The 12,856-nt window shown below is 38.4% G+C and overlaps 1 protein-coding gene across 50 annotated transcripts in view; it reads left to right on the top strand.

Annotated features, from left to right (window-relative positions):
* clasp2 (cytoplasmic linker associated protein 2) overlaps window positions 1-12,856 on the top strand; it is a 54,978-nt gene that overhangs the window by 4,387 nt on the left and 37,735 nt on the right. For 46 of the 50 annotated variants that reach the window (XM_079590293.1, XM_079590292.1, XM_079590281.1 and 43 more), the window contains exons 3-7: window positions 12-115; window positions 335-426; window positions 2,901-2,976; window positions 3,998-4,095; window positions 9,043-9,113. In XM_079590293.1, coding sequence (XP_079446419.1) covers window positions 12-115; window positions 335-426; window positions 2,901-2,976; window positions 3,998-4,095; window positions 9,043-9,113 — 441 coding nt within the window. Of the gene's footprint in view, window positions 1-11; window positions 116-334; window positions 427-2,900; window positions 2,977-3,997; window positions 4,096-7,008; window positions 7,189-9,042; window positions 9,114-12,856 lie in introns of those variants that run through there. The other 4 variants (XM_079590296.1, XM_079590295.1, XM_079590298.1 and 1 more) reach the window with 1 other exon arrangement.

Below are 12,856 nucleotides of genomic sequence, written 5' to 3'. Positions count from 1 at the left end.
TTTTCCCTCAGTGGTTCCTGCATTAGTTGACCGTCTGGGTGACGCAAAGGATCAGGTTCGAGAACAGGCACAAGGGCTCATATTGAAGCTGATGGATCAGGCGACAACACCCATGGTGAGCTAACCATACGGCGGATTTGATCATCACTATTACACCCATTCATGCTGACAAATAATACTCATAAAGCTGTCGTGTGTGTGAGCTGCTGGGTGAATAGAAACACATTGGATCATTTTTGCTAGTTACTACTGGCAGTGATTCATCATTCCCTTCAGAGCTCATCATCTCTTTCTCTGCTGCTTTTGTAGTAACGATTTCTTTTCCTCTGTGTAGAACGTTTGGGAGAGGCTGATTCCTGGCTTCAAACACAAAAACTTCCGCAGTCGAGAGGGACTCTGCTTCTGCTTGGTTGCCACACTAAATGCGTAAGTCCTCACACAATCCCATACATTCTCAATTTGTAAACACTCCCACATGTGTACCGGGAATCTTGTCCAACAGGTGGCGCTGATTTTCCACATCACAGTATTGTGATGCGATCATATCCCCTCGGTTGATCACAGACAGGACTGGATTCTATTAGTTCAGCATCCCAGAATTTCCCACCTGTTTTGACATCTAAATTCACAGACTTTTAAATGTAATCTACAGACATTCACACCATACAAGCTCCTTGTCTGTCACACACTGTAAACAAACTCGGCCCACTGAGGTAATCCTCTTACCTGCCTGTATCGGTTCCAGGAAGGTCAGATTAACACACGTTCTCACTGAAGCGCTACATGAACGCTCATACACAAACAAAACTAGTTTCTCAGTAACTTTACTCCTCGCTGTTGACAAAGGAGCTGTCACATAATCAACGCTGTATACACTCAGCCTTATACTACACTGTTATTATAATAATAAGATTTTTATTACATGCCAGTTTGACATTGCTGTTGTTTGGGTTTTGTATTACATTAAAGGGATAGTTCACCCTGAAATGAAATCATCTTTGTCCTTTTGGACTTATTTTTATGTCTGGTGTTTTTTTTTTTGTTTTTTTTTGGTCCATACAATGAAAGTCAATGGTGTCCAGTGCTCATTGACAACAGTCTTCAAAATATCTTCTTTTGTGTTCCACAGAAGGAAAATGCTACATTAATCCAACTGTGTTTGTATACACTGTCTAAAATGATTTTTCAAAGTTATAAATTAAAGAGATTATTGGAGGATGCTTTCGCAAGGCAAGGCTAGGCAAGTTTATTTATATAGCACATTTCATACACTATGGCAATTCAAAGTGCTTTACAGAAAGGAATGTAATCACATAATAAAAGGAAAATTAAAACGTTTATAAAAGAAATTAAAAGAGATATGTGATACAGTGGTGATTACACTGTGTCTGTGGTGTTCCTGCATCTAAGGACCCGATTTCCCCCTAAAATCGGACAGGAGGAGCTATTGGAAATACACTATTTCAGTCTTTTTTCTACTTTAACATGGCGACTGCGTCTTACTTGGCGTTTCTTTGTAAGTAATTGTGAAATTTACTAGCGATTTCTAAGGCCCCGTTTACACCTGGTATTTACCGTATTTTCCGGACTATAAGTCGCTCCGGAGTATAAGTCGCATTAGTCAAAAAATGCGTCATGAAGAGGAAAAAACATATATAAGTCGCATTTATTTAGAAATTTATTTCACAAAATGCAAGACCAAGAACAGACATTTAATCTGGAAAGGCAAGTTATTCAACTACACAATAGCACACAGAACAACAGGCTGAATAGGTGTCCGGCATGTTAACGTAACACATTAACAGTTATTCAGCTACACAATAGCATAAAGAACATATACCTGAGGCTGAATAGGCTAAATTAACATAAGCCAGCGAGTCCAACAAGCAAGTTACCAGTAAGCAAGTTCACCAAGCTCCCGATCTCATCACACAACTGAATCCATTGAGTTCTTCCTCGGTGTCGCTTCTGAACAACTCCGCTAACTAGAGCGCCCTCTCGCGGCTGTAGGCGGTAATGTTTTCTCTTGGTTCATCTCATGAATTCATTTTGATATATAAGTCGCACCTGACTATAAGTCGCAGGACCAGTCAAACAATGAAAAAAAAGTGTGACTTATAGTCCGTAAAATACGGTAGATCTGTTTTTGTGGATCGGATCACAAGTAGAGGAGGGAGACATACTCGTTTACACCTGGTGTTTTAATCCGTCTCTTGTCCACTTTCAACCACATCTGTCCTCCTGATTTCTTCGAGGGGAGGGTAAATGTTTGTGTCTTTTCAGATCTTTTGATCTAATGGACAAAATAAGCTCACGCAATTTACATATGAATGCACCCGGAGACGATGGAAAAACATACAGAGCATCAGCTTCCGTTTCTGCTCTGACAGACACAAGACTAGCCGAACACTGTGAGTGTGTGTTAGAAATCAGGAATGGTGAGAATATTGTGCTTGGTACGTTTTTCATCTTCAAACCAAACTTGTCTCCAGCCGACAAAGTTTAAATCCCGTCCGGCTAGAGCGTTTCCCGTAATGTTTACGCATTAGGTCAGTAGGTGGAAAGTAGACGGTCTTCTGTGTCTGTTTGAACACATTCGACCACATGCAATCCAGTTGAATGTGTTTTCGACAACCTCTGGAAGTGGTAAAAAAAAGCTCAAAACTTTTTAGACCCGTTTACACCTGTATTATTTAGTGTCGTCCACTTGTGATCGGATCGACCAAAGCGCATCTTAATACCAGGTGAAAACAGGGCCTAAATGAAAATGGTTTCAAAGTAAATCCTACTTGCACCCATTTTGTTCCAGTGTACATGCATGTAGAAATTGAACTTGTTGTGAACTGTTTAGTCTAAGCTGTCTCGCACTCAGTATTTCTTTGTTTCTCTCTTTCTCTTAGTTTCGGTGCTCAGCCCTTGAGTTTGAGTAAATTTGTTCCACATCTCTGTTCGCTAACAGGAGACCAAAACCCCCAGGTATGTCTGTGTATGTATGTAATGCTCGGAATGTGTGTGAAAAACTAAAGTGAGTTGGACACACTCTCTGTTTCTGTCGTGTGTGTGTGTGTGTGTGTGTGTCTGTGTCTGTGTGGGAGGGAGGGAGAGAGTTTGCGCTGGGCGAATGGAGCACTCGCACAGATGAGCATTAGATTTGGTGGTTGAGGGAACCAAATGGGGAAAAGACATCTTTAAGAGATTTGAAAAGGGAAGTCTAGATCAATCTTATGGTTCCACTCATATAGATAGATAGATAGATAGATAGATAGATAGATAGATAGATAGATAGATAGATAGATAGATAGATAGATAGATAGATAGATAGATAATTTACCAAACTTATTACAATATAATTGACTGGAAGAAATTAATACATTTATTCAGAAAAGATATATGAAATTAATCAAACGTGACCGGAAAGACATTTATAATGTTAAAAAAATAAAATTACTAAAAATAATGTAAAAATATTACTATTTCAAAGAAATGCTATTTTTTAAAAACTCCCTATTCATCAAAGAATACTGATTTTTATTTATTTATTACAGTTTCCAGAAAAAAGTACAACTCTTTTCAACATTGATAATAGTAATAATAATAATGAATCTTTCTTCAGCAGCAAATCATCATATTATAATTCATGTGACACTGAAGACTGGAGTAATGATGCTAAAAATTCAGCTTTGCATCACAGGAATTGCATTTTAAAATATATTAAAATAAAAAAACGTTATTTCAAATTGTAATAATATTTTACAACAATACTGTATATTTGATCAAATAAATAGTCTTTGTGACTATTTAAAAAACATAAAAAACGACCCCAAACTTTTGAACAGTAGAGTATTTATGAATCCGCGTTTATACAGATAGCAATATTATCGCGTCACAAACTCTCATCGAAAATGAGTTAATTTCAATCGCTGATTGAAAGTGGGATTGTTGAATGATCATCCTGTAGTTGTGTTTCTAGGTTGATTGTGTGTCGTGTGTTCCACAGGTACGGGAGGCTGCTATATTAACCCTAGTGGAGGTGTATCGGCATGTGGGAGAGAGAGTGAGAGTGGACCTCACCAAAAGAGATCTACCGTCTGCACGGTCAGTGTGATTTACTGTTGAACACATACGCTTTATAGAAATATCTATCTAAATATCTATTTAACTTAATGACATGCGCTAAGCCAACGAGCATCATTCTGTCCCAAACCCAATCACGTGTTGTGCCCACACCACAGTTGTGTTGACAGTTTCTTGATTGTTATAATTACTGACATGAGTCAGTTTTAATGACTTCAATCTAGCCGTTTGTTTGTGGGTGTATTGTGGGTGATTTATTATGAAGAATTGCACAAATATTAGCACATGCACATAGGATGGACACACCCATATTTAAAGGAGCCTTTTGGATGTGGTAATTGTGCGTAAGTTAGAAAAGCTACTCATTTGTGGGTATTCATTTATTGGTTTTAAGGTATGACCATTAAAATATGACTTTATAGCATATGCATGTAGAGTATAGGCTATTTTTTATAAGTGCATCTTAACATATTTTAAATATTTCAAGATTTCACTCAAATTCATGGTTACACTTTTTTTTGATAGTCCACTTTAGACATTCTACTAACTAGAAGTAACTTTACAACTACATTTCAACTTATTCTACTAACCCTAAACTACAGTCTACTAAAAGTTGACTTGTAGTTGCAAATTAATGAGAGTTTGTTTATGTCAAACTACATGCATTACTGACTTGCATTTTGCAAGTGTATATTTTTATATACATAGACTACAATAGATCAGTGGGGACATTTTTGTGTCTTGTTATGAACATATTAATTTTCTATCCACACATTGTCCCTTGGTGGGATTACTTGCCCATTTTCTTTTGAGATCAGCCTATTGATTTAATAAAAACTAAAGAGCTCTGAAACGGCATTAGATTATCATAGAACTCTATTTATTAGTCTATCATCGCAGTTCTATTGAGTATTTCAATACATGCGCTGTATAAAAGTCTGGAGACTCAAAGGAGGGTGTTTGTTATGTTGGTGATGCATGAACTGTAAACTTACTAAGAAATTACTTCATGGGTTTCCTATTATGGAGTGGTGAAAATCTATTTACATTGTGTTTAAGAAAGGATTCGTTGTAATCGGAGAGAATCTTGCCGGCTGACATCAGTGTGCGCTGCTGATCTGTGATAAATTGAGTTTTTGAAGACTGTCTAATACTCTTGCATTCCTCTCTGTCTGATGTAAGAGTCTTCAGGCGCTTGGACAGACTCCATTGGCTGCATCTTGAACATTTCATGATCACTTTACTAATGCCAGGGAATGATTCTGAATCAAATTTGTTTCTGTACGTAATGGATTCACTTTTGGAGGAATCCATGTTGTTGTGTTCCCATCTTATGGTTTCTTGGTCCTAGATTTTGGCACTGTTGCACTACATTAATTCTTCCAGGAGTCAGAGTGATTAATGTTTAGTGTCGTCCAGATGTTTCAATACAAACTGAACTATATGGAGAAGTGGATGAACCTTATGCTGTGTACGTTCGGCCTGGTTTCATTAGCAATGGTATGTGTCAGATGGATTGTCTGGTGTGTGACATGGTTATGACTCTGACACATCGCTATCTCAGACAATAAGGCTGGTCAAGAACACAAAGCTGCTTTGTTTCTGCATTGGTTTGTATTTTGTGCATTTCATTGCTTTTTTTTTTACACCGTATCCTAACCCAACTCAACGCCACCACACGCAATAAAAGGTATATTTCCACAGACTTTAGATATACAAAGCACTCATTACTAGGAATGGAAGATTGTGCAATGCACAATATGGTGGAATAAGTCACGCCTTCTAAATAAGAGCCAATCGCCAATTGGTAAAGTTATTGCATCACTGCAGCTGCTGTTAGAAGCTTTAGAAACCATCAATGTTCTGAGACGTGCAATTATGACTTCAGATTTTTTCAGAAAAGACAGTTTTTTGTCATGATTTGAGTGTTTAGAAACAAATCTTATGAGATGGTTATTGTCAGATTTCATTGGTGATTTCAAATATGAAATTTAATCTTAAGCTTCATCTTTGGAGAAATGAATGTTTCTGCATTCAAAGACATAGGAGCTGTGCTTGCATGACTGAAATCATGGCTGCCCGAGAGGCGTTTCAAATATGGCCACCGAGTGGAATGACTTTGGTCCAGAGAGACTCCGCCCACATGTTCTTATAATTGGCTGTGATTTATTATATTATGATTATTATTTTTTGATAGATTTTGTCTCGTCACATCTGGTGTGTGCAGACTAATTGCTTGTCGCTGAAATCGTATCGTGTCTGGTTAGGACACGGTGTAAGAATGCATCATACTAAAAAATAGTTTATATATACTAGGGCTGTAACGATTAATCGAAATCCAAAATAAAAGTTTGTGTTCTCAAAAAGAATATTTGAGTTCACAGTTCACACTCTTCTCCCTTTTTCCTGTATGTATAATTTTTAGGGCCGATGTTGTTTGTCTCTTACACTTTGCCTTTGGAATCCTGTTGCATCACATCACATCATATTCATATTGATATGATCTGATCTGATCTCTCACACTCCAGGGTTGGGCACACATGCCCGAAATTCACTCTAAGCTACTGTACATACAAAAACTGTAATTCAGAGGCAGCGCTGCCCTCATCTGACCAAGAGATAGCGGGTACAAGAAAGGACATGTGTGTTGTTGACATGAATATGGTTTGAAAGGACAGGGCCGTGAGCTGGGAGCACACACACACACACACACACACACTCACACACACTCACACTATCAGTCAAAACAGGAAGGAAGGAGAGCGAGAGGGCAGTCTGAACCGACTGAGCCAAGGCAAGACACGGGGGGGGGCGGCAGTGAGGAGAGGGGGAATGCTTAAGTGTGTGTGTGTGTGTGTGTGTCCATGCCTGGAGGGGGAGGGGTGGGAGCCCTGTCTCTGAGCTCCACAGCTTTAGCCCCTCCCACTGGTGTGTGTTCCAGACAGGAGGTTATGTAAAGGGGAATAGAATCTTTGTGCTGTCTCTCTCTCGCTCTCACACACACACAAACACACAAACCGGTAAACAGTTTGTTAGTTTTCTGTGGCGGACACACAGCAGTGGAGTGTTTTCAGCGGTCCTCGTCTGTATGTGAAGGGCAGTATGTCTGAGCAGGTGGGTGGGACCGCGCATGCCGTCCTCTTTTACCCTTTTCATCTTATTCCTCTCATCGCATGTTCTCTCTTTCTTCTCAGTCTTGGCTGTTCATTCACTTTCTCTCTCTGTCTTCTCTCACATTTTATCCCCTGTGTCGTCTTCAGCGGCACCATTTTGGTTAGAAAGAGCAGAGATCCAAAACCGGTTGCGTTAATAGGGATTGATAATCTGTGATTCTGCGTGTGTAAGAACATGCCTGATTCGTCTGGACTGCAAGCACCGCGTTACACACACACACACACGCAACATCTCACATGTGGTCTTGAATGTGCATTTACATGCATATTGCATGTGAGAAAGTAAATGCGCACGTTGTCGGTTCATGACTGAAGGAGGTCTCCGGGGACAGCAGATATATCCAAACCCCGTTTAGTCTCATGCTAGGTTTAAGCATCATTCTTGATATCGTGTACTGTACTTTAGTACATTGAGGGACAGTAATTGTGCTGCGGTGTCTTGTTAATTGTTCCTTGTGCTAGAAATAGTCTTGTTGAGTTTGGCAGGCACTTAGACTAGTAATTAAGCATTGACTTGTGCACACTGCAGATGTGCTTTGTTTTAAATATGTTTTTTGTTGTTGTAATGCTTCCATTTGTTCCAGTGGTTATCACTGTGATAGTGTTTTTCTATATTTTATCATGTATTCCCTTTAATACATATTTTATGGCTTTAAGTTAAAGTTAATTAATGGACTTTAAAGCTACTTCTGTGAGTGATGTTGGTCTGCATACTTGTCTGACTTGTCTGTGTGTGTTTCTGTAGGAAGCAGCATTATTGTGATGGACAGATTAAGGCCTTAGGTGCCGTTGCAACAGTTTTATTTTGTTGCAAGATGCGTTTTACTTCAGAAAGCTTTTTCGTTATGCAGTCAAACAGAAAGATATATATTTATTGCTTTTTCATAGCACCATACCATCGCTTTATGGCTGAGCGATATTACTAAACAAATAGAAATGTGGGGGTTTTTTTTTTCAGCCTTTTGTTGATATTCAATTTGTATCTTTTTTTCCTACTCCGTGAATCCACAATTTCAACCAAACAGCCATTGGGGCAAAAAAAAGAAAAGAAAATTAATGCAGAAGTAAAATACAGTATTTAAATGCTTGGTTTCTAGAATGCTTTTTGCTAAATGGACCCAAGGAAGAATATTTCTAATTTTTATTCATATGGATAAATTTATCCAAACTTGGTTAAAAAAAAAAAAAAAAAAAGTAGTAAAATGTACCTATGTATTTCTTTTACTAAAATATTTTAATACATGAAACCACTCTTCTGTGAACATATTTAAGTGATGACATGAGTAAATCTTTGAATCTGAATTTTAAATCGATTAACTGAAACTGACCATTGGACCAGATTCACGGAAATTAACTTGTAAAATCTTGACGCTTTCATACTTGCAGGACAAAGTAAGTTCGGTTAAACGAATGACACTGTGTTAGGAAACTTGATGGCAAAAAAAGCGTGTTAAAATCATAAATTTGGGCGGTCAGTGCGTTTTGCACTCAGGATGCATTGTTACTGTTTTACTGTATTTTTTATCAGATAAATGCAGCCTGAGCATAAGAGATAAAAAAATAAAATAAATAAACATTAAATCTTATCGACCCAAAACTTTTGAACAGTAGTGTACGTTGCCGGCAAAATTATTGATATCACCCAACTCTACTACACCCCATAATGCCTTACTTTGTGATTGTTTTATTGGTTAGGATAGCAGAAATATGACTATAGTATTCATGCTAACTTTGTTTTTAAATTTTGTGTCATTTTAATATCCATCTCAAATCATCTCTGTTCTGTGTGTTTCAGGTTACAGACCATTCTGAGCCGTTTTGATGAAGTGCTGAATTCGGGGAACATGGCCCTCAGCCTCAGTCAAGGTAAGTTAGCTTTTCACTAGCTGAATCTTGTTTGCAACACTCGCCTCCATTAGCTTCGGTTACAATGCTAATATTAGTCTTTGTCAGTGTCTTTGACCACAGTCCTGAACATAAGCCTTTTGACATCTGAGCCCCAGCTTTAACCGGAATGCTACTTTCATCTAAATGCTAATCCTCATGTTTTTCATTAGCATTAGCATTACTAGAGGGTTAGCATCAACATAAAGCGATTGGCTGCTACTTAATGCTGGATTTCTGCGTGCCCCTTCTGTCTCCAGTAAGTTAGCTTTAATGCGAGTGCTAGCATCTAAAAAGGGAAGATGGTGTCAGACTTCCACGGCCTTGGAAATCTCCATGATTTATTTGGCATATGTTATGTGATGGCAGAGCTGGATCTCCAGACGGATCACACTGTGCTGCTCACATTTGGTTGTGGTGTGTGTAGAGTTGTGGTGGTGTTGTAATGTGTTTTAACAAGCTATTCCATGGTTGCTTTTTTCACGGTTGCAGCTGTTGACTTTATGGGGGTAAACATGTGTGTATACATGTATTAATGGGGTCGCCTGGGTGAGTGTGTCTGATTTTTGGAAGAACCGAAACACCCGATGACCCCAGGAAACGTCACTGATGATGTGTCCAGGCGCATCACATGGGGTCAGGACTGTCTTTGACTTGAGTGGAGGGACAGTTCTTACCAGAGATGCACAATATATCTGTACTGGGGTTGCTAACGATTCATCGACGATCGATTAATTGTTGATAAAAAATATATTGCTTATAAAAATGTAATTAAAAAAAACGTATCAATGGTCGATTAAGCAAGGTCATAATTAAGTGCGTTGTTTTGAAGTGTGTGCGACTCATGTACAAAACACGCACGAGTGTGCCGTTATGTATTCAAAATGCATTAATGTCTTCAAGCCATGCAATGGATTAGGTTGGCTAACCGTTTATTTCAAACTATTATATGATAACTTAGTTGCGAATTAGTTTGCTTAGTTAACAGTATAATCGTTGAGCCGTTAACTGCTGGTTCATGCCTGTTCAAACTCTTTTCCGGTCAACACTTACATTGTCTCTGATACTTTGGACACACCTGAATTATTTATTATTGTGCTTTGTGTTTTGATGAGATTTGCTATATTGCATGTCCTTAGACATAAGTGAGTTTTGGGTATAACTAGGGGTGTGACGGTTAGTATATAACCGTGAGACCGACGGTTATAGTTAAACACCGTCATTAGAACTCTATAACCGCCAAAACCGTGTTATTAAAATATTTTTTACAAACATAAAAAAAAAAAAAAAATTTAGTTAGGATCATAATATGCGCAATACATCGGGAGACATGGTTTTTACCACTTAATGAAGTTTTGTTTTGTAAATCGTCAGAAATGATTTTTACCACTTCTTATAAGTTTTGCTTTGTAAGCCTTTCCTTAAAGCGAATTTCGTTTTGTACAAATTGTACCTTAATTTTAATAAATGTTTCATCAACCAATTGCATGTATTTAATAATATAGCAGACAATATAATAACCGTGACATGGAGGCGCCGGCGCGCCGCGTTCACTTGCATTGCGTTGTGAACTAGAGCGCATCTCATCGTAAATGAATGAAACTATGCCTATGCCTCATGCATTAGCATTAAATATCTTTGCTACATCCCTTCTAGACGGGTGCGGCTTTGAGAAATCTTGGAGATCTCCCTAATAAACGGAGGTCTGAAATATCTGCCCCTTTACTGATCAGAGCGCGCGCTGACACGGAGTTAACCCGCTATCTCCAAGAAGAACCAATTGACTCTACGGCTAATCCACTAGCATGGTGGGGAGACACACGCTATCCGCTCTTAGCAAAATTGGCACGTAAATACATGTGTATTTGTGCTACAAGCACAGCATCAGAGCGAGTTTTTAGCACTGCGGGTAACATAGCCACCCCTGTCAGATCGTCACTAAAACCGAGTAAAGTGAACATGTTGGTGTTCCTGTCACGGAACTTTGAAGTCGAAAAAGATTAGGAATTTAAAATGTCATTGCACTTTTTTTGTTTCCTGTATTTAGTTAGTTTAATTAAGGTATTATCACAACAATCGTTGTTCGACTTTTTTTTTTCTTTGATAAAGGTATGTAGATTTTATCATCTGTAATTTAGGCCTACTCATTCATTTTTATGCAGCTCTTATATAATTTAAGCAGCCTACGTTTTTAAAAGGATTTGTTTAGTGTGTGTGATTTATTTAAAACAAAGCATGTTCATTGCTTTTTTTTTTTTAAGGATTTAAAAAAAAAACCGACGGTTATGTTACGAACCGTCACATTTGACTCACATCATAACCGTCATCACCAATTCTGAAACCGGCACACCCCTAGGTATAACTATGGAGTACCCAATAATCTGATTAATAACTCTTGAATTTTTTAATATCTCAATTTGCGGTAACACTTTAGTTTAGAGTCAAATTTTCATTAGTATTAACTACCGTAGTTGCTTATTAGCATACATATTACCAGGATATTGGCTGTTTATTAGTGGCTGTTTATAAGCACATATTAATGCCTTATTCTATATCCCTTAATCAGGGTCCGAAATTAACTTTTTGGCTCACCTGCCACGGGGACTGGTAGATGAAAAAATCTACCAGCCAAGCATATTTTTTACCGGCCAAAATAATAAACAGCCTTTTTGTGTCACATATCCATTAATTTCAGTACATTTAATTGAGATAATAAGGTATTATGTTGAATACAAACATAAAAAATTGTCCAGAGCAAAATTTGAAATGTAGGCTATAATAATAATTAAAAAATATATATATTTTACACACACACACACACACTCTCTCAATCGCTCTCTCTCGCTCTCTCTCGCGCTCTCTCTCTCTCTCTCTCTCTCTCTCTCTCTCTCTCTCTCTCTCTCTCTCTCTCTCTCTCTCTCTCTCTCTCGTTTTTATGTTGAAAGGAATGGCTACTGTCCATTTGCACACACATTTTCTGTCATTTTCTATCTGAAGCTATTGCTGCAACATTGAAAACTCCGGTCTCTTGTGTTTAGCGCGAAAGCTCACGTGATTGCCGCCGGACAGTCGTGCCGTGTACCAGCTGCTTTGACGCGATTATCAGTTTAACTGACTCGTAACGTGTGCAATATCTCACGACCTCCCGAGTGTCCGAACATTTTATTTTATTATTTACTCGCTAAACGGAAAATCTACCAGCATTTTTGGCGCTTGGCTGGTGTTAATTTTGGATGCTGAAGACAGCGCTTAGCTGTCTCCACTGAGAGAGAGAGAGAGAGAGAGAGAGAGAGAGAGAGAGAGAGAGAGCGCGCGCGCGCGCGACCGGGGCTCGCTCTCTCTCTCTGCTCGTTCTTCAGTTAAACATGCGCCCTGTCACACGCGCAGCAGTTCGTCTACATTCGGCTACTACCGATCAGATAAGACTATGGCGGGACAAACATTTTATTAAAAAATGTTTATTACATTACTATTTTGGTATGAATATTCACCCGCCAGTGTGGCGGATAGCCTTTTGAGATTTACTCGCCAAATGGAAAATCTACCCGCATTTGGCGCTTGGCGGGTGTTAATTTCGGACCCTGCCCTTAATCCTACCCAATACCCAAATAGGGCTGTAAACGATTAATCGCGATTAATCGAATCCAAAATAAAAGTTTGTTTACATAATATATGTGTGTGTATTGTGTATAATTATTTTGTATATATAAATACACACACATGCA

Source organism: Phoxinus phoxinus (genome assembly GCF_949152265.1).
Source record: "Phoxinus phoxinus genome assembly, chromosome: 19".
In the NCBI taxonomy this organism is placed as follows: domain Eukaryota; kingdom Metazoa; phylum Chordata; class Actinopteri; order Cypriniformes; family Leuciscidae; genus Phoxinus; species Phoxinus phoxinus.
Note: the sequence above shows the minus strand (reverse complement) of the source record. Positions and strands in the feature narration are given on the sequence as shown.